The 23,023-nt window shown below is 38.5% G+C and overlaps 1 protein-coding gene across 14 annotated transcripts in view; it reads right to left on the bottom strand.

The window, feature by feature from the left end:
* The window catches only part of LOC127956455 (glutamate receptor-interacting protein 1), a 237,241-nt gene that overhangs the window by 135,729 nt on the left and 78,489 nt on the right, over positions 1–23,023 (bottom strand). For 2 of the 14 annotated variants that reach the window (XM_052554364.1, XM_052554365.1), the window contains exon 1: positions 8,318–8,791. The exons of 6 other annotated variants lie outside the window; for them this stretch is intronic. In XM_052554364.1, coding sequence (XP_052410324.1) covers positions 8,318–8,450 — 133 coding nt within the window. In that variant the 5' untranslated portion in view covers positions 8,451–8,791. Of the gene's footprint in view, positions 1–8,317; positions 8,794–23,023 lie in introns of those variants that run through there. 6 more of the 14 variants (XM_052554368.1, XM_052554369.1, XM_052554362.1 and 3 more) reach the window with 5 other exon arrangements.

Below are 23,023 nucleotides of genomic sequence, written 5' to 3'. Positions count from 1 at the left end.
GAAATTCAGACACTGCCCTCCTCAGAAACTTCCTTATTAAAACACACCTGCACTGTTCCTAAAGCCTTACCTGCAATTCTATTGCTCTTTTTCTCTTTTTGTCTCTTCTTCACTTTCAGCCTTTCTGAAATATCAGCCTTGGCTAAAAGCAAGCTTATGAACCATAGCAGTTCTGCACTGATTAATCATATTAGGGGCGATTTTGAGACTCTTTGTGTTTGTTGTGGCGCTGAGATAACTCGGTTATATTTTGCAAATGCAGCCTGTGACTAACATCCAATAGAATAGCTAATAAAGCAAAAGGGCTGATTTTGGTGTGATGCAGGGTGACACCAAAGATTATACTAAAAGCTAACAAATTTATGAGGCAGTACTCAATATGCAATTTGAACAAACGTGGGTGTCTAAGACGAGACGCTTTGAGAGCTCATAAATCAACATGAGAGGTCTGAAATAAAGAGCAATCAAGTGATATTATGCAATTATTCAGCGACTCGTAAAAATTAGTTTCAATGACCTTTAACTACACTGCAGAATAAAACATTTTATTAATCAGTATTTGTGTCTTTTGCAATAAAACATTTTGGTATCCTTTAACATCTCTCTCCTTAAGCATCTCCTTGCATAATTGCATAAAATAATAAGATCCGTTTCAGAGAATTCATCTTGAATTATATTTTGTACCCTTTTTTACAAGCAAAAACTTCAAACAAACAAATTCAACTAAAAACATTTCAATTCAATAAAATCACATTAAATTTACTTCCCCAGTAAATTATCCGAGTTTTAATGATTTTGAAGTGTAGTACACATTGCCCTACCCTGACCACATGGTGTGGGTCACCTAAAGCTGGCAACTACTTGGACAGTCCCCAAATGATGCGCTTTTCAAAACCAATAATTCAAGTGTAATTCACTCTCCTTTGACACTTATCCATATGCCGTGAGCAATCGGGCTAAGCAGGGCTTAACACATATCTTAAGACTTCCACTAAAGTAGTTTTCAAATAACCCTAGGCAGATATAAGAAGAAGTCTTAATAGAAGACGACACACACAACATTAAAAAAAGAACATAAAAATTACTGGTTTTAAAACAAGTTATTTAGATTAATTCTGCAGAGACCCGCTGCCACACTCATCACATACAATAAAGTACTGCATCAACAACATCAACACAGAAACCATTCAAGCAGATGGGTAGAGAAACAGTGACAAGCAAAAACTATAGCTGTGCTGTATACACATGCATTTGGACCCTGATCTAATCAGAGCTGATGGATGAGAATGGTGAAATCAGAGAAACGGAGGTAGACAGAGATGGAAATAAAAGAGGAGTTTGATCAAGTGAAAGGGAGTGCAAAAGTGGAAGATGGAGGTAGGGGATCTTTCTAGTCATCCTGTATATGTCTGAGAGGCTGTGGGCAGAACGGACTATTAGGAGGGTCTAGCGCTTGATGATGAAAGCTGTGATAGAATCTGCAAAGCCATTTCACTGAGTGCTGAAGAATAGGATCATGGATCCTGGTCACATGTCCCTGATCTAACCAGACCATAGACACATTAGCAAATAGTTCTGAATTAACTACAACATATATAGTAGCATTAAATGTTTGTCAAAGATTCAAGGGCAATGAACTGTATAATTATATATTTTTGTAAATTTTTTAACGTAAAATGCATAAAAGAAAAAATATTAAAATTAGAACTTAAAAACAACAGAGAAAAAATATATGTAAAAAAAAAATACAAATGAAAAAAATTAAAAGGTCATGTGGTGAAAATGTGAAAAATGGTGACATCCATATTATGTGATTAAGACAGTTTATGTAAACAAAAGACCGTGATCATTACCCTTAACCTTAATAATGTGATTAAGCTCATAATTAGATCCGCCATAATCACTATAAATATGTTGAGTTCTGACATTTTGCACTATAGTGGCTTTTTGCAACACATTTTAGGCATGTTTCCCACAAAATAAGGGAGGTCGTGTGACTCGTGTCCCTCAGAAACACATTAAGCAGGCAAATGAACTTTTCAACCGAATACCTTTGTGATGTGGTTAAATACAAATGAAAATTGACCAAATGGCGGTAAACAAACCACATTCCTTTGCATTTAATCAAAAAGTAATGACAAGTAGCATGTAAAACGGACTGAAGAGGTTTGCTCATGCCATGTAAACATCTTAATCCAAGTAATTCCTTTCTCTGATTATTGGGAATAATCCCTAGATTTAGCTTGAGCCCTTCGTTTAGTGTATGTTTACAGGGGCTTTCGCCTTCTTTTTATCACCCACCAAGCAAGTAATCAGTAATGTTTTGCATCATACATCACTGGTTTTCAGCAAAATTGTGGTAATGAGTTTATAGCTACATTATAGCTGTATAATTTACAGATTGCAGAATGTTTAATTTTGTATAAAGAGAGATAAAATGTAATGAACTAATAAAAATATAATTACAAATCTAATATTTCCAGCAAATATAAATCATGAATTCCGAAACACACACACACACACAGAAACCAGAACAAGATTAGTTTACGTCATTGTTTTGCTGCAAGCCGAGATGCACTCACAGACTGTAAACTGAACAATAACACGATAGTTTATCTGACACAGTCATAAGGAGGATGAACTCTCAGGGGGCTTTGGTGTCTGCAGAGGAGAGCACCGTGATCGCTGGGGTTAAGATGTCATTACCAGACAAGCAGTTGATATTGCTGTTGTTTACTTGGCTATCCCGAAAATGTCAGCCTAAATGACAAATAGTGCTATCCTCATCAATTCAAAAAATAAAAAATAAAAACAGGATTCCATGACTTTAGAGGCCTGGCACATGTTAAACTCACCCCGAGATGAGTGCGATACTCATTGTGGGTTTGATACGGCACTGTCATTGAAATAAATGCTTAATTTATTCCTTAATGGCTCTTACACAACACATCCGAATTCATCATGCCTCTTTGATGATGAAGGCTCCATCGCATACAGAGAAAGGGGGGAGAGAATAGGTTACGCTTTTGCTTTCAGCGAGGACATTTCCAGCGGGAGGATGAGGTGGCCTTACAGTACACAGTGTAGGGAGGGAGTATTAAGCCCACTGTGAATGGAGAAGTGCAGTGACGTGATGTGACAGCCCGAGTGTGATGGGATGGGCTGAAGTTTGTGGGTAGAAACAACATTTATCAAGAAGCAACATTTATCACCTGAAGGTGAAGACATTAAAAACAATGTCGCTGCAATTCAAGCATTAACAGACAGTGCCCACATTTTCAAGTGTAAGCCACTTTCCTCAGCTCTTTTCTAAAAAAAAGAAAGAAAAAAAAAAGCAAAGAGAAAAGGTAATAATGAATAAGCGATAAGGACAAATTAGGTGTTGTTTTTGCTAGAGCTTTTGGAAGGTACTCTGTGCCCTGCTGAAAATAACTAGGGATAGATCATCTGAAAATGATATGTCCTTATTTATTCACCATCTCACTGATCCAAACTTAACTTATAACTTTTTTTGTGGAACACAAAAATAAAAATTCAGAATAATACCCTGGCTGCTCTTTTACATGATGAATACCAATGAGGACTGGAGATGTCATGCGGCACAAAAAAAAACAACAACAATAAATATAAATATTTACGATTTTATGACATTCTTATTAAGGCCTACACATTTTTTATGACCTAATGTGTGCCATCTTCCAAGTCTGTAGTAATATGATAGCATATGTGTGGAATTGCAGTGGGCTTTTATTCATTGTGAGTGACTAAGTCACTCACTAAGTTGTGAAAACTGGATCAGCCCAATATCTGAACAAATCATTCAATGCAGCATTTCCCAAAAGCATAAACCCAAGTACATTGTAGAAACTACTGGCACCAATAGTCTCTACAATCTACTTTGGCATGCAGTGCTATTGGGGAAAGCAGCCCTTATCGGTTTTATGTACTGGACCATTCAAAACTTGTTCAAAAAGATAAGATTCAAAGTGAAATGAGTGGCCAGTGGCCATGATGCCTTTGTTCTAAATAAATAAATAAATTAGGTTTAGATCATAATGTTCAGAAAGAAAGAAAGAAATGTTAGTCAATTACTTTTATCAAAGGATGACCATGACTAGCTGTGACCTGATCCAGTGCAAGGATGAATAGTTCAAAGAGGCTAATGAAAGTAGAGAATAATATTAAGCAGTGATCAAGACTCAAGAGAGAGAGAGTAGTGTGTAACGTGCAACTGCAAAATAAATTAAAAATATATATATACAATTTAAAAAAAAGATTGAATCCAGAAAGTGTGCCAAGTACTTTCATCTAATTTTATCCCAAATGAGAATGATGAGACAGTATCCTCATGCTATTCAGCAGAAGGCCTTAGGTAACTATCTCTTTTTGGCGTGATTGCTAATGCGTAGAGAAAGATCAGCTGACTGTGATTGGTGACTGGGGAGGAGAGAGGATTGTGGAGGGACAGTCAGGCTTCATTATCACCTACTAACTGTGAGCAGCTCGCTAAAATACCAGACTACATCTTTCTTTAGCAACCGCAGGCCTAAAAAAGCTGCCACTGCGCAACTGACGTGCCCCATAACCATATTTCAAGAATTTCTGCCTTCTTTCCAGAAGGATTTTGAGAGGGTTATAGGCGGATGTTAATTTGTGCCTGCTTGAATGTCTTTGGAAATCAAAATCTAGTGATACAATTCGTTTAGCGTTTGCATCGATACACAGCATTACATTAGATATACACACAGCTGTGGATTTTTTTAGGAGGGAAAAAAGAAGGGGGACTTCGGTTATAGTTTGGACAAAACAAGTATTTTATCAGATGGAAACATTTTGTTTAACTTTAACTGTCAAAACGAAGACATTTGGTATACATTTATTTTTTCCTTCAGGGTTTCATGTGACCTACTAGAGGAATCTTTGCTTTGATATGAGGCAGATCCTTGATTTAGCTCCCAACTCCTTCGAGATGTCTCTTAGAAATGCTGCCACTTTCTTTTTGGGAACCAAACACATTCTGTCACAGCAGTGTTGGTGGCTGTTTGATGAATCCAAGCAAAACCTTTAAATTGCACAAAAGGTATTGCTCTTTACCAAGTAAAAAGCGGTATTTGCCACTTCAATCTATATTATTAATAACACAATATTTCAATGACAGCTATTTTGCATACATTATATAGTGTCACATTGCTGTAATTTAACCTGTGACTAGCTATTAATTTATTTTCCCAGACTTGAGCAAGAAAAAAAGAAAAAGTAATTTTAGATATAGAGATGATGCTATGTTGTGAATTGCATAGCATACAACAAATGCCACCAAAAAAAAAAAACTTTTACAAGCAATTTAACTTCTGTAATGTGACATCTTTCTAAAATATATAATACATTATTATGAACAAAATATTTGGCTGGAAGGGGTTGAAAAATTAAAAAAGGGATTGGTGATGTCAGATAAAAGCCACTTCAGAGACGTATCAAGTTAATATGATAAAAGCTTACAAAAGCTTAAAATGTTTGTATAGGTTTATGACAGTGAATAGCATCAATTTTGATGTCATGTTGATTTTGACTGGTGCTCCACTGCATTTTATAACAACTGGAACTGCACTGATACTCAAATCTACTCCAGTGAACAAGTGAAAAACAAATAAGCGAAATGGATACTGTGCATTAGGTTTCTGGGAACCTCACAGCAGGGTAAGGCCACTTGCCCTGAGCTAAGAGAAGGTGGCTAATGTTTCATATAGGGAGTCTCTACAAGAACAATAGCCAGCATTTAAAACAGCATTTTATACACTATTATGCTATGGAAAATAACAGTTTGCAGAAGAAAAGGGTATACAAATGTGGCCATTTATTGAGAAAATAAATGGAAAGTAGGGATGCTAGGGTTTGAAGCATTCCGGACTAGCTTTATAATCAGTTTGAGATGGACAGCTTTAACCAGTAACATGTGACTTTCAAACTGGAAAAGCTTAAGGTTCGACACATAAAAGATTAACCCACTTCACTCTCGAAATGTTAACGTGAGTCCTAAAAAATAAAAGGCATTTATAGCCAAACTGTGTGTAAAAAAAAAAAAGTGCAAATACAACAGGACTGACAACCGTAGGCACATTACACTGAGTCACCTTCACCAGAACGTCCTACAGTCCCCGAATACATCAAACAAACATATTCTGCCTCTACACTACTCTTTGTTATGTAGAGATGATCCATTTATCAAAATGCAGTCCTCCCCCAAAGCGTGGGTCCTGCAGTGAACCCACTGGTATAAAAATCATGTGTATCATAGAAGGAGTGACAGCAGGCCACGTGAGGGAGATTTTGATAAATGACGAGAATGGACACACTAAAACCTGACCCTGAATTATACATGAGGAAGGCAGAAATGATGAAGAGAGAGGCAGAGGCGAAACGAGGGACCCTAGCAAATGGGGGAGTGGTTGGTCTCGGGGAGTCCATGTGTGACATTTCCAGGCTTTTGCTATGGGTTAATTAGCAGTTGATCCCTTTGTGCATGCCTAGCTGCCATTACGTTTTAAAAGCAGCATTGCTTGCTCAAAGTCAAATTACATTTAACACACACCTGAAGCATTAAACCAAACAGGAAATGTAAGTGACATCTCTACATTTCCCTCTAATCTAAAAATATTCCATATGGCATTTACTCCTCAATTTCTCAGAGTGACTCAGTTGGACTCCAGCTGGGCCAATTAGGTGTCTAATTCTAGGTTTCGTACAGAGCATTTTGCTACTGCATATCAGAGTGAATACCCGACATTTAAAATCACGCTTGAAAGAAAGAAGCCATTTAGGGAACAGGTTGCAGCGTTCAGCTGACATCACAATCATAACAACTCGCTGATCAAAAACAATTTCAATTTTATTAACGCCTCCCTGCAAAAACCAAACCAAAGCAAACGTGGGGATGAAACATGGCTTCAGTCGCACAATTAATTCCACCAGTCATCCTCGATTCAAGCTAGCAACGTCTGAGAACACTGCAGCTTTGCAGGTTTAAATTCTCACAAAGGTTGTTTGTGCAAATCAGCGCTTTCATGCGTGGCGGTGATGACTACATCACTATTGCTAATGGTGATGAGTGAGTATCTTGGGTACTGCTTTGTCTGACTTACATGCCTCCACTGATTCAGCACTGTGGAAATTCCTGGCATTCCATGGAAAAACTGAAGCTATACTTTAATAATGAAACTACACTAACTAATTTTTTTATCATGCTGAAGATTTTTATTCACTTTGTTATTGTTTTGTTGACTGTAGACAAAACGTGACCCACACACACTGAACATTTAAGTTACATTAGCATACTTTTGAAACGTCAACATTATCGATATTTTGAATCCCATCTTCCTTGATTCAAAACTTTCATACAAAGTGCATAAAACATTCTCAATTCTCTAAATGCATAATAATGCAAAAGAAAATATAGCAACAAAGCATTGCTAACACCTGCATTCAGCCACTTTTGGATTGTCCATCTTTCGCTAGGAGAGCCATGGAATGAGGATTACAGGATTCCTGGTCCGCTTCCCTGTCATTACCCATTCTGCCCTGGGGGCATCTTGTGAACGGGAACCTGCCAACTTCAAAACAGGTAGGGGAGAACCAAGAGAGCACAATGCTAATTATCATTCTGTATATAGGGAAACTCTGAGACAACAAAGGGTAGCATTATCCTGTAAGAACAACACCAGGGTGTATGCAGTGTGCATGGATGCTTCATAATAAACAAAAGTAAAGCAAAGGTTGAGAAATATGCTAGCCAGTGCTTGCATTTTTGAAAACTAGCATTACAGCTACCCGAGACCGCTATGCTGTTGAAAACTATGCCCCATTTTACACAGATACACACAGGGACACACTCAAACTTCTCACCTGCAATTAAAGGGCAGTGTGCTATCCAAACACACCAAGTAGCACTCAAACAGAAGCAGCTCAGCAGGGTACACCAGTATGACCATAAATGTCCACTCTAGTGCGCATTTAATGGCCAATGTAGCATTAAACACACTCTAAATCAATAGAAACAAATGGTGACCGACTGAGGCCATCCATCAAGACAAGGGTAGTGGGGCGAATACACCCTTATAAACACACTTGCACTGACAATGAACCTCAGCTGCCGTATGCTGAAGTCCCTCTAGGAGTTTATGGTCTGCAGGTAAACCATTCATTCATGGCTCAAACATGAGTTGCTATGATGGCAATAGTAAAACAATGACTGATACCAGAGATCTAATCCCCCCCCCCCCCTTATTTCCTCCCTTCCCAGCCAGCTAGTGGGAGCACTTACGGTGTAGGTGCTCAGAAGCATAGTAATAGACATCCTCGTAACCCTCATGATAATCCTCTTCCGGACGGTACTTTTTGCCCTTGCGTCTCCTGGACCTCCGGATCTGCTTGACAAAGCCAAGGAAGCGCTCCATGCCTGCCCACCGTGTGCAGTCCCACTGATACAGGCGCAGACCGCTGCACTCAGCCAGCGTGCGTGTGTGTCTGTGTGTGAGAGAAGGTGTGTGTTCTGTTTCACAAAGAGCACGGCTCCAAAGGATCTCAGAGAGAGAGAGAGAGAGAGAAAGAGCGAGACAGAGGCGGAGAGGGAGAGGAGGAGGGGTGCGGGGGGAAGCAGCGGATCGCAGTCAGCTGGAGAGGATGGGTCAAATATCAGTCTTCTCCGGTGCACCCGTCTCCTTTAAGAAACCCGTATGTAGAAGTGTCCTCAGCTGAATGGGTTTTTGTGCATGCTTGCATGCACGTGTAGGTAAGGAGAATGTGCACAGGCTAAGTACGAAAGAGAGAGAGAGAGAGAGAGAGAGAGAGAGAGAGCAAGGGTGGGGGAATACACACTGGGAAGTGAGAAAGACACAAAGTTCAAAGGAACTGGCAGCAAGGTGAGGAATCCTTGGTCTATGACTGTCTCATTCCAAAATGGGAACGGGGCGGGGATTCAGTCTGCCTTTAAAATAAGCATGAGTTTTCATTGGTGTAAGAATGAACAAAAGCAACGCTGCACCAGTGGGGTGTGGATGGAAACCCTCGAGTGGCTTTCCTGAAAATTCCTTGCGATAATTCCACAAGACGGAAGGGGCACTGTGGTCACATGTTACTGGCATGGCACTGACAAAAAGCTGAGAGGATTACAACACTCTCTAATTCACCACCAACACCAGCCTAGCCAACCAGTGCTGTCTGGATCAGCAGCTAATAGCATTAATGGGGCTAGAGTTAATTGAACAGTTGGCCACAATGATACCCAAGTGCATGTCAGTAATTCATTCATTCAGTGGGGGTGTGTGCCATTTCACCCCAGGGTGATAACAGAACTCCCGAGAGACTCCCATTGCCATTGTGCGGATGCCATTCTACTGCCTTGACACTGGGAAAAATTGTCATTGTAGGTTCCAACTAGTGATGCGTGGGTCGTCTCATAACCCGCGGACCCCTGGTTGGGTTGGGGTGGGTGAAGAAATTGTTACTTTATTTGCGGGCGGGTTGGGGCGGTTCATTAAAAACTAAATAAAAAAATCCATATATGTTGCATTCAATTCTTTCCAGTAGTGGAGAAGGAACATCTCATCAAAAACACCCTCTGATTCTTCACTCTACGGAATCACCCTATTTATCTCCTTATTATTGGATGGCTGAGCTAGATCACTTTGGTCTAAAACACATCATGGTAGAATAAAACCTTTCAAAGAAGGCTCACTCGTCATACGTGAGTGTATTTCTCTGTGGTCTTGAGCCTGTTCTTCATGCAACGCAGCAGGGGGGCTTTCTTTGTCTGAGGTTTGTCTCATGAAAAGCACGTAATAGGGGGCAACCCTGTGGATTACTCCTTTTTTTGATGTCGTGATTTTCATTTAGCAGTGGTGGCCATGTTTTCACACGTTAAGGATTACATATCCATTGTTTGGTTTGTCCCTGTGGTTCTGCTAAGAGGGAGAGAAAGGAGAAAAGGAGGGTCAGATAAATTCAGTGTTCATCTAGCGGCAAACATGTGGTCTTGAAATAAACAACAATAATAATAAGAATAATAATAATTCATTACATTTATATAGTGCTTTCCCTGGCACTCAAAGCAATTTACATTGTGAAGTGGAGTATCCTCATCCACCACCAGTGTGAGGCATCTATCTGGATGATGTGACAGAAGCCATAGTGTGCCAGAACACCCACCACACACCAGCTTATTGGTGGAGAGGAGACAAAGTGATGAAGCCAATCAGTAGATATGGGGACTGTTAGGATGATTCTTTCTCAGAAATCCTCAAACACTGACAAAACAGTCTATTTTTTTTTAGAAGAGGCCATCAAAAAAAATGTAATAAAGTCCATACAAATAGGATCTAAACGTCCTATCAAATATGACATTGCCTCTCTGATTGTGTACTGATGAGCAAACACATGCTATCTCTTCAGGGAATGGTGCATCCTGGGAATTCACAGCTCCCACAATTTGAAGACCCAGACTTGTTTATCCAGTCTGTCTGCCACCTGAGGCAATCAATGCACATTCAACAGATTCATCACTGTTTCAGGAAATACAAAAATCCAGAGCAATCTAGCTAGCGGGTGGGGCTTTAATTAGCTATGTAGTCGCCATACCTGTAATTAGACATCCTGCATCCTCAGCGGAAGACTGAGTTTGGATTAAGGGCAACTGCTCTTTGCAAAACTGCAGAACAGAGGCAGTATTCTTTAGCAGGGGCATATGAATCCGCATGAGGAGAGTTCCTTTACAAAATAATTCTCTGCTTTTTTGGAGTTGTGAAATTCACAATGCAGTAACAGTTATTATTCATGAGCCAAGTGCATTGTAATTAAGACCATAACAAGGAGATGGTATAATTAGGACTAATTCACTATATTTCATAATATTCCATCTGGTACTTTGGAGTAAGCGCTGTAATGTGAAGCGTCAAGGAGTAATAATGTTGTGATGGTTTGCGCCTGTATGTTATGAGGATTGTGGCAGTGTTCCAGGTGTGAGTCTCTCCTGAGATTGTTTTCAGATAAACCACTGCAGTAAAAGCCAGCTTTATACACTGAGCCTGTGCCAAGCTCTTAGCGTCTCTGTACCTAGGCAGAGCTGAGCATTTGCTGCAGTCACTCTTTCTCCTGTCCAGCTCACAATGCCAAAATATAACTTTGTGTCTTATTTCTTCCTTGGTTCAATTCCATTTGTATGGTAAATGCTGCGGTAGGTGCAGAGCTGCAATGGGAGTCATTTCTAATGGCTGCATGATGACTTCCCTTAAAGGAACAGTTCACCCACAAATATTAAGTGTAAAATTAAAAAAATTTAAATGTATTTTTTACTCGTGCTCATCATGTTCAATTGTTTTTTTTTTATGTTGGAGTCATCAGAACACAAATTTAGATGACTATTTTTGATGTCCTTACTACCTTTCTGATCCTTGAATGTGGTAGTTGCATTGCTGTCTATGCAGGGTCAGAAAGCTCTTGGATTTCATCAAAAATATTGTGTGCTGAAGATGAATCTTACAGGTTTGGAATGACATGAGGGTGAGTAATTAATGACAGAATTTTCATTTTTAGGTGAACTAACCCTTTACGATTTACATTGCATGTCTTAATGCACAGATCCGATCTTTTAAATACATCCCATTTGGATTTGTGTGTTTACACACGTGCATGAAATTCCAACCTGTGTAAGATGTAGGCACAGATGTGTCTGCCAATGTACAGGTAAATGCAGCCTTGGTCTATTCATTTAAAAAATGGTCTGTAATAACTTAAATTTTGGTCAGTTCATCATAAAGCTTTTGAATGGTCCTTGAACACATCACTTTTATTGTGTTATTTTGTAAGGACAATATCCTCATTTAGTTATGTCATACAAAAAAAACTGAGAGGCCAGTGCAGTCCTAATATGTAAGGGAGGATAAGTGATGACAGTATTTTCATTGTTAAAAATGATCTACTTCTGCAGTGAAAGCAGACTCAAAGTAGTCTTAAAAGTGTGTGTATATGAGCAATCCAGGCAGAACATCTTAAAATCCTTACTTGTGCATCCATTTGAGAGTGAACTGCTTGAGGCTTTTTCTGGAACCAGGGCTGTGCCAGTTTGTTGCAATATGGTAGCTCCTCTTTGGAAGCTAGTCCATTGCCTGGGTAGAAAAAAGGCTGTCCAGACACTACATCTGCTATATACAAATGCTTCAGACGACTGAAACAGCCTCTCAGTAGAGATGGGAGGATGCTGATAGGTTAAACGGTTGTGTTTTCACAGTTATTTGAACTACGGCATTGAGAAGTGATGCAGGATTGCTGAGTCAAGTGTTTCACACCTTCACAAACAAACCAACCCACACAAACGTAAATTCAGTCTTCTTGAATGTTCCACCCTCTTTTCCAGTGCCCACAGTCTCCCTGTCACGGTTGAATGAAGCTCTCCCTTTACTAATTTATCACATCTGCAAGGTCTACATTTGTTCTGCCCTTAGCAAGTTCTACAAAGTAGGTCTATTTTCGTCCCTTCGGCTCTAGACTCTTCCTCATTCAAGATGGCAGTTCTGCTTGGAGTAGAAAAACCAACACTGGAGCTGATGACTGGCACTTGGTTGCAGGTTCCAGGTTCTATCCTTACAAGGATGATCACCTTCAGCCATGAGCAAGGTATTTAAGTTGCTTCAGGGGAGAGTTGTTATAGCAAAAAGTTAATTGTGAAGTTTTATGGTGGCATTTAGGGGTGCCAAATTCAACAATTTTTTTTTGCCAATGGCAGGTGATCTTAGAAAATCTATTCATTCTTCATCTGATCTCAGATTAGAGTAGACAGGAATGTTACATACTCATCCACAATGTCTCTGCTATAATAGTGAATGTAGAGCTCATGGCATTTTGAAAGCCTTATCTTGCCTACTTGTCAATTTTCCATTATGACAGGCCTGATGTACTGTTATTACAAGAACAGCAGCATTTTAGAGTGCAGGTCTGAGCATGGATCAGCTAATGGAAGGGTTTAAAGGTCGGGTCTAAATGCTCTCTTCGAGATGTGAAACATTCTAAGACCTCCATTGATGTTGTCATTACCTTAGTACTTAATCCCTGCATAAGTTCCTTTCTGAGCCTCACAATAACATGAGATTAGGGAGAAGCTCACAATGGTTGATTCTTTCAGGTCGAAATGATTGGGAGACCCAGAGGTGATATGCCTTCAAAAGCGTATCAAGCTCACTAAATATCTCTTAATTGAAGGGCGCTATTGCAGACCTGTTCATGAACGTTGAGAAGTAGTAAAAAGTGTCAGAATGACACATATAGAAAGAGTAAAAAACAAGATAATATGATGAAAATATGCATCTTTAAGCATAGCGCTGTTGTGAGATGAGGGCAGAAGAAGAAAGATCGAAGGATTTACTTGTTCATGCCCGCCGTCTGATTCATTTCACGCACAGATGGGTAATGTTAGCCAAAGCCTCATGGGCTGACACTGGCCTTCATTCAACCTTAAAAAGCAATGGGCAGAACAAACTTGTGACCTTCCCACCCTCTAGTGGGAGTTCTCTAGCACTATAGGAGCAGAGGCAGAAAAAATATCCTTAAATCGTTTAAATTCAACTGTGGGTCTCCCCTTTTCATGCAAGGAAGGTTAAATAGACAATCAAGGTAATTATGTATTAGATTAACAGAGCACCGAAAGGCCAATAAAGTAACATGATAAAAAAATGGCCTATGCATGGGAAATAACAATTGTAGATGGCTAATTCTTTTGACTTTTGAAATGTGACTTCAGAGTCAGAATAAATCAATATCAAATAAAAATCCAAACTAAACCCTGTCAATACTTTGTGAATCGAATCAGAAAATCAATGACAATAAAAGGAGTCACTCTGCCTGGAGAGAATGAGCGAACCAAATATATCCAGTAAACAGCATTGGATGCATTTCAAAGTGGAAATCCTTTTATTGATAGCAGTCTTGTGAGAGACGTTCACTGCAGAAACTCATTCTAAAGATGTATGTGGAAAAGAAGCTGAGAGGGAGCATGCAGATGGTGACGACTCTGAATAAAACATGAGGGGAGAGTGACACAGACTGCTAAAAATCACATTCGGATCAGAGCACAGATTCCACATGTCACAAACAGCATTTCCAAAAGCAAAGACGTCAAGTGAAAGTGTCCAAATCCTGCTTGGGACATCTCGGCTGACCCAGGCTGACCTTGGGATGCCAGTTTTGTCCCCTGAAGCAGTCAACCTTTTCAACTGCCATCAAACAGCTGCCAGGATTGTGCTATAACTGTGAGCGTGTGTACTTTTACAACACATCCTGTAGGGACTCACTTTCCCTAGGCACCCCCTATGTGTCATTCCTGACAGAGGAAGAAATCTTCCGACAGGCTTGACAGACACGTCCACATTATTAATGTACGTGACATGACTTCAAATGGATTCTATTGTTTTCCTCAAGCCTGTCAGTGACAACACAAAATTCAATGGCTAAAAAAATAAGGAGCCATTCATACGGGATGCATTTTTGGGAATAGTCTGCCTTGAAGGGTATTTTTAGAAATTGACCTAAGATAGCTTCTTATCCCTGCCTTTAAGGAACAAAAGGTCTACAAACTGAAATGCTTTTAAATAATGGCTTATAAATAAACTTGTAAATACAAAACGATTGAAAAATAGTGCAATTGAATAAACAAATTGTGTGAATAACCCCTCACACAACAAAAAAAATGAAGGTAAACTAAAATGTTTGTAAACTGAGCGTTATCATTTAAACTGACCAATTTTTGCAATGTCTTCGAGAAAACTTATGAATGACAGATGATTCTGTATAATGCTGGATTGAATAAACATGCTCGCCGTGGTTCATTAACTAACGCCATCTCTCCCAGCAGACATGAAGTGCTCCACAATAAGCAGAGGCGTCTGATTAACAGTGTTTTATTGTGCATGAAGCCTCCTTGAGCTCTCTGGGAAAGACTCCAATTGCCAAAAGTGCCAATATGTTGACTGACAGTTAGAGTTGTTCCGATTCCGATACTAGTATCGGAAATATCTCCGATACCACAACAAATTCTGGCATCGGCATCGGCGAGTACATGAACCCATATACCGATCCGATACCATTTTCTTAAAAAAGACCTAGTTATGACCGCAAGCTTTGCCTAACCGCTGCACGGTTCTTCTTCGCTGCTCAAAATGCATTGAAAACACAGGAAGTTGTGCTGTGTTGCCACAAGCAACCCCTGTTTAGAGCAGCGAAGAAGAAATGAAAACGCGTTAGCAGCCCTTATCTATATATGACTGGATCACTCATCACATTCTAAACTGCCAAAACACAGTGAAGCCGCTACTATATTATAGATCAGTGGTTAGCAGTATGTCTCTGTAGTACCGGTAGTTACAGACTCTCGAGTATATTCAGTACCGGCAGCTGCGTTCAGTCACTTCCGTGTAAGTCAAAGCGCAGGGCTCCAGACAGTAGCCGAATATATACTAGTGTCTGTGAATATTAAACTGCAAAATACTATTTAAATATTACTCCCGCAAAATCTACATCTCTGTGGGTGACTGGCACAGATGCGCGAGAGCTCGCTGTTTTGTAGTCTCTGCTGTGTGTCATGAGGACACGAACGCATAAACCGTCACTTCATGAGAATTTACCATTTCATTTGAGAATACTGTCATATCATAAACACAGACACTCAAAGATCTTCATGGCAGCCCATTAAAATAAATGTTTGGTTTACATGAGTAAATTGACAATATATAAAGCTACTGTTGTAGCCTACAGTAATAATAATACGTCTCTATAATAATAATAATTATGCCTAGATGGTTGCTTGTTTTTTACTTGTTTTGTTGTAAAGAGATTATCTGATTAATAGATCTTTTTTGTTGCAGTTTTTTTATACAGTTATATTGTAAAACTTAAATACCTTTTTTAGTTTGCGGTGTTAGATTTTTGGCTGCATTTGAAGTTCTTTTTTGCATAAGAAAATAAATAATACTGTCAAATTCATGTTAGATAATAAAAATACTGTAATAAATACAGTAGTTCACCATGTATTTGTTCATGTTTTATTGAGGGATCTGTCTGAAGCACACCATAAAAAAATTCTAGCAATTTACACAGGGCTAGTAGTATATACAGCTGTATATACAGATATACACCCAGGTATCGGATCAGTACTCGGTATCGGCCGATACCCTGAGCCCAGGTATCGGAATCGGTATCGGGAAGAGAAAAAGGGTATCGGAACATCTCTACTGACAGTTAACATTTCCTCACAAACGTAGGTCGTTCACACTGTGCCTGAACTGTCATCACAACCCATACGTGGATACATTTTTGTAGGCCATGTCTCAAATGAGATACGTGTCACTCTAAGGCAGTCTACGTTTCAGAAAGGTGAACACATTTGGAAATCATAATTGCAAACAAATCAACAATGGCCAATAATGATTAGCTGATATTTGTTTTCATGTTATGACCACCAACGATAAAGGGATAATTCACCCCAAAATTCTGGCATTAATTACTCATGGGTTCGCAACGAAATGAGGATAAGACCTTTGTTCATCTGCGGAACACAAATGAAGATATTTTTGATGAAATCCGAGAGTTTTCTGACCCTGCATGGGCAGCAACGGAACCACGTTCAAGGCCCAGGAACATAGGAATGACATCATTACAAACGCTTGTGTGTGGTAATGTCATGAACACGTGTCAAATTCTGACATGGAAGAGAAGAAATTGTTAAATAACGTTGTTATTTTTTTGTTGAAGTATTTTTATAGTAGGGGTGGGCAATATGGAAAAAATATCATATCACTTTTTTTTATATCACGATTCATGATTTTATCACAATATTTTGCAAGATGTCTGAGCATTACAGACAAACTAATTTCCCTATTATAAAGATATAACCTTTCAAGGTAACAAAAAAAAAATGATGGCAGATATTTAGGCCAACGAGGGTGAAGATAAAAATCATTGTTCTTATTTTTTTAAATAAAAAAAGATAAAAGAATGACAAAATATACACATTACAACTACACATAATATTAAAAACAGTGCTTTATTTTCAGGTACAATAGGTGTATTTAGCATGAGTATTCAAGAAATTGAATGAATAAATATAAAAATAACATGTCACATCGACTATTGTAACAATGTCCTTACTACCTTTCTGGGACTTGAACTAGGAAGTTTTGTTGCTGTCTATGTAGGTTCCAAATCGGATATCATCAAAAATATCTTAATTTGTGTTCTGAAGATGAACAAAGGTCTTATGGGTTTGGAACGAAATGAGGGTAAGTAATTAATGGCAATTTTCGTTTCTGGGAAAACTAACCCTTTAAAAAGTGGATAATAAAGTTTTACATAATTTCAATTCTAAAAGTGTAATGACCAGAAAAAAAAGAAAAAAGAAAAAAAAGAGCATGCATAATGAAACATCCAATATCAACCAACTTAAAACTTTTTTTTACTGGCGTCTCTCGCCTGAAAGGCTATGGAGGAGAACATAACCAGTTTTTTTTTTTTTTCAGACAACACTACTACTATAAAAGCATCACATGACTTATATATAAACCCAGCGCCGACAGTAGTATCTCTCCCTTGGGATAGATGCTGTCACCTCGAAGACATTAAGTCTTCACGTGGAACACTGTTTTTGTATCTTGAGGAATGTCTTTGTGAGACGATGCCCTGTAGGCCACTAAGTTTCATCTGCTGCAGTAAACACAATCATTCCTCTGTCTGAGGAGCATGCCATTGCCATGATCTGTCTTAGGCTGTTGCGCCAATATATTGATTCGACATAGCCTGCCTAATGGAGTGTGATGCGGCTCAAGCGCCACTGGGGAGTAAGAAAAATTACAAGCACCTCAGATGTCTCTTGGTTTTATTTGATGTTAAATTAAAACCAGACAGCGATGCTACATTTCATCTGCTTTTCCCAACCCATAGATGTCCATTGTGAAGATATAAAAGATGTGAAGATGTAAATGTGATGATTTGCCAGAATATTAAGTGACTCCGCTGCAGGCATCTGCTGCGGTGTGAAGAGGGAAAGATAACACCTTTGCTCCTGGTGGGTCTAAAAATATATGTTCATGATCATAATAGACCTCTTGATAGTTCATGTTATTGTACCACATACTTGTAGATGCATACACAAATACACAGGGGCCTAGCGAGTGAAAAACCAGTGTGAAAATGTCATGAGATAAGTGTTTAAAGCAGGTAAAAAAAAAAAAAAAAATCTGCAACATGCAGCTTCTTACTGGGGAAAACTGTATTGCTTTGCTCTGTAGAAAACACAATAAAAAGTGTCTCAGTACATTCAAAGAAAGTCAGTTGACTCTAGTGAGGTTTTGGACCCCATTGCAGAATCAAGAAAGCCACACTTGTTTGGAATGACATTTTTTGGGTTAATTAGCATGTCATGTCACAAAACAATTTTATAAACATCTTAAGTAAGAATCCTGGCCAAGGATTCTTGGACAGCAAAAAGACATTAAACAGTCATGCATCCATTCCTTGTGTGTTTGAATTTGGTCATCACCTCATCTTATGAACAATAGAGCTGTAGATGCTCATTGTTTTAACAGCCCTGGGTGTTTATTAAAACAGCATTTGTTGGGTTTGAGCATACTAGGACACTTTAAGAAAAAATTCAGCCTATAATTAAATTATAAACTAATTATGCTGAGGGGGGATTTTTAAGAACAAATTGCACCAGTTGATTCATCTTATTCACTAAAAGGAATAACCAAAATTGGTTAACAACTCAAACACACTCACAAAATCTGTGATGAATGGAATTTGTATTGGAAACAGAAAATACAGACTACCGCAACATGGTGTATTTCACAGAGACTGTTCAGAATCATAATATGCATGTTGTTTGTATGAGTTTATATGGCTCTGTACAGGTTGTGAATGAAAGGGAACAATCTCAGCTTTAGAACAGCATGTCTTTCTTTACTTTTATCTTGTTATAACAATCTCACTTCCAGTACTAGTCAAACAATCCTATTAACTGAAGCCAAGTAAAGCTGTTCTTACAATCAATTAAGGTGCAGGGAACTCATCCAAGACATCTTCCTAGGTTTAGCTTGCTGGTGGACTTTCCATAAATGTCATTTCCGTCTTTGAAACAGAACTGAGCAAATTTCCAACAATTTCAGATCAGGTGCATTGACCGCTAAAAACAGCACGCATGATTGGCTTGGCAGTCTTGTGGACACAACGGGAAAATATTTGGCAAATGCACACACTATCAGCAAGCTAAAAGCTGTGATAACGAATAGCATCAGTGTGTCCTTTTTTTTTTTTTTGCAAATGTGATTCTAATCCTTTTTAAGGCATGAAATGAACCAACTGATGTGGGGTGAACACTATGTCTGCCAGTCTAAAGAGTTGCCATTTAACACCAAACTGTGATGGTGTCCATTCAACAAGAGTCTGTCTTAATTTTGTCTTTGATTTTGTAACCAAGACTTGCAAAAATAAACCCACCCTGTGAAAACTAGCATCACAACAGATGATAAAAGTACATGTAAAACAACTATTCTACTCTTCTCACTTTATAAAACGGCAGCAAGGACGTTATAAAAAAAAACAGTCAATAAAACATCACAGGCCTTGTACTGGTGGGCAATATAATAATAACCTTGAGATCTTCAAGGACAAAAGAAAAAAAACAGAAACCCATTTCAGGTGACTTGCGTCAGGCTGCATTAGAGAAACTTTATCACTGGCATCTAGACATTGACTGAAATACATCTAACAGGGCAGGAGTCCCTGAGAATAAAAGTCTAAACTGTTTAGTGTACAAGCCTCCTCAACTTGGCGAAGAGGAAATACTGCATAGATCATTCACACTGCCAAATATTTTGTCCCCGTTCCCAACGGATCATATATTAGAGCTCCTAATTGCTCACTTGTTTCCTTACTCAGCTGGCTCTGATTTTTAACACTTCAGAAACTCCCAGCTTTCAATATGCCAAAGTCAGCTGGACGCTGTGAGTCAGACAGCATCAATTTAACAGTTACAGATATGGAAGGCACAATCTTCTGAGGTCATGAATAAATCACACAGTGGACACAAAAAAATGCTATGAAATGCTGTGAAATCTATGAAAAGACTAAACAACTGGTGGGCCTAGTGACACTGGTTGCCCACGTAAGTCTTGCTGGTTAAGGTAGATAAGCAGCAGTAATGGCATTTAGTATGAATAAAACTTCTTGAAATCACCAGCAAGGTGCATTTGAGATAAAGCCTGTTGGAATCAGCCAGGCTGGAAAGTGATACACCAGCAAAGAAAGAGCAATTTGCTCCTTTCATGGTTCCAAGTACACTGATCAAATCAGGAGCTGCATATTACTGCAGCAGTATGCAATCACACCTCAGACACTCGGGTCTGGCCAATGCCCAGACTTTTGAGGGGCTGCAAATGAAATGGAGAGAAGAAAGAGATTGAAATATATGTGTTCCGTGGGATCTGAAAGAAAAATACACTTCGCAAAATAAGACAAATATCATAAAAGAACATCCCTTTAGACATGATACTCAGAGAGCTTTATAGAACACTGGCCTAGCTTCAATGAACAAAAACAAAAAAAATAGCAAAGATGTCTGTGTGCAGCAGGGGTTGATTCAGGTCACAAGTCAAGGTGTAAATAGGCATCTTAGGTAAAATATGATTGTTATACTCAAGATTGTTAATTCTGCCTATAATATAACCTACTTTACCTAAATGTACTTTAAAAAAATTACCGAAATATAAACAATACTTTGAGCATTATAACTGCATGATATATATATACACACATTAATACATTTTATACCATTGGTGTATAACATTTTTTGTTGTTTGTTTGAAGTAAATCTTAAAAATCTTTAAAAAAGGCCATGGGGTTTGTATATTTATCTATATCTAAACTTGAATATCTTACATAATTTATATGGTTTTGCTTAAATACATGTTTTAGGGCTGTTTACATATTTTTACTTGAAAACACCACAAACATGATGATTCTCAAAATTGTTTGTAGCAGTGTACCTCTGCTCCAGAAAACTCTCCTGCATCTTTTTATTTAAATCAATGCCCTGTCTCTGTTCACCCCATGAGGCCTTTAAAATAACCCCTTGAAAACGGCAAAAAATATGCAGAATGACAGAGCGTGTTATTAACCCTGAGAGCCAAGTCATATAACTACTCCGTGGGTGGAAAAAATACAACCCACAGGAATCCTAATGATATTTAAGATGTAAATATACTGTGATTCACAGCACACAGTGGGATAAAGTGATATGATTGGGTAGCGAAGAATGAATATTTATGAGAATATACATAAGTGGCATGATAGATTGTTCTAAAAGAAAAGGACATAACGCAAGCATGCAAATATCAGGTTTGTCTGTGATCATATCACCTCCACCATGAAAATGCCATATACAGTACAGTAGCTAAAACAAGAAAAATACAGTAAAAACCTTCATAATTGCATTATAACTATATAAAAGTTAAAGTACAATCAACTTATTATTACAAAATAAAATTGATGACATTAATCATTTTGCGGCAGTGACCTTAGAAACACAATACTGCTAAGCAAGCATTAAATTATCAATAGTTTTAAAATATTATACTGTTGAGAGAATGAATATACAATTATGTGGTTTATACAATTATATCTCCAAGCAGCAGTTTACATGTGTACATAATGCACTCTGTTAGACACAAGCATATAAAATCTCCAACATTAGAGGCCTAGAAATATCACAGTAGGTGACAAGTGGCTTAAAAGCACAAAAGAGCATTTGGGTTTAAACAGAGCTGTTAAAAGGCCAATGGAGGCTGAGCCAGAAGCCGCTGGAGGTGTAAGTGAGTATTTCTTGTGTTAAACGTTGCGCTCCAGGTCTCCCTGTACATGCTAGGCTGGCGAAGTCGTCTTTAACCTTGTAGTTGACCCTTAGCTGGCAGGAGATGAGAAGAGGAGCCTCTCTCTGTAGGTCAGTGTGTAACACATGACTCCCTGAAGGGTCTAATGCACAAAGAGGTTCTGTAGCTCTGTAGGACCAGATAAGGATGGATGTGCACAGTTTATTCGTATCTGCAAAAAAAGAAACCTCGCTGGGATACAAAACAAGAAACCAACTAATGGAGTGAATATCCAATTATGCGTCCACATTTGAAACCAGTCTCCAGCATGAATCTGGACATGGTACTATGCATACCGCCAGTCAAAATCTGTACAAGCTATTTCCAATGACCAAAAATATATATATATATTTTAAAGTTTTATGTTTAAATGCTTGCTTCGTTTTGGAGATTAACAGAAATCGTGACATGAAATTCCTACATAAAAAAAAAAATCTTGGCCAGAAAGTAAAGTGAATATAAAATAATATAAAATAAAATAATCAAATATTGTAGCATTGTGTTCCTGGGCTGCTCTCGCATGAAAAGATTTGTTTGCAGTGACAGCCAATGAGTCTGGCAGGCATTTCCTCTTATCTGTGGCCACAGGTACGAACACGGGCAGCCGTAGGACAGGGGAAGCATTGGAACATTTATCATTTTCAGAGATATGCTCTAGTGAACCCACTCTTATTGTTTGCCCAGTGGCCACAGCAGAAGTTTTGATGTTCATTGGGGAGAAAAACATACAAACAATATGACATTTGGAGAGACAGGAAAAATAGGCAGAATGAGAGCAGATCAAGTAAAATGTCATATTGAGACACATTATTCTGACAAATCACAGCAACACTTCAATATTATTAACTCATTCTCTTTAAAAAAAAAAAAATTCTCGGGTCTTTATATGGAGGTCTGGGATACATATTGGCAAACTAAATATAATGTGTTCTACTTCCTTCTACTTCCTGACATATATATGACAACAAGTGTCCCTTCCAAGATGACAGCATGGAAGTTTGAGTAACTCCTAGTATATTGAAAATCTAGTTGAGCATTTTGTCCAAAACCCTCTGTAACAGAAACAA

Source organism: Carassius gibelio, chromosome B4 (assembly GCF_023724105.1).
Source record: "Carassius gibelio isolate Cgi1373 ecotype wild population from Czech Republic chromosome B4, carGib1.2-hapl.c, whole genome shotgun sequence".
Lineage (NCBI taxonomy): Eukaryota > Metazoa > Chordata > Actinopteri > Cypriniformes > Cyprinidae > Carassius > Carassius gibelio.
Note: the sequence above shows the minus strand (reverse complement) of the source record. Positions and strands in the feature narration are given on the sequence as shown.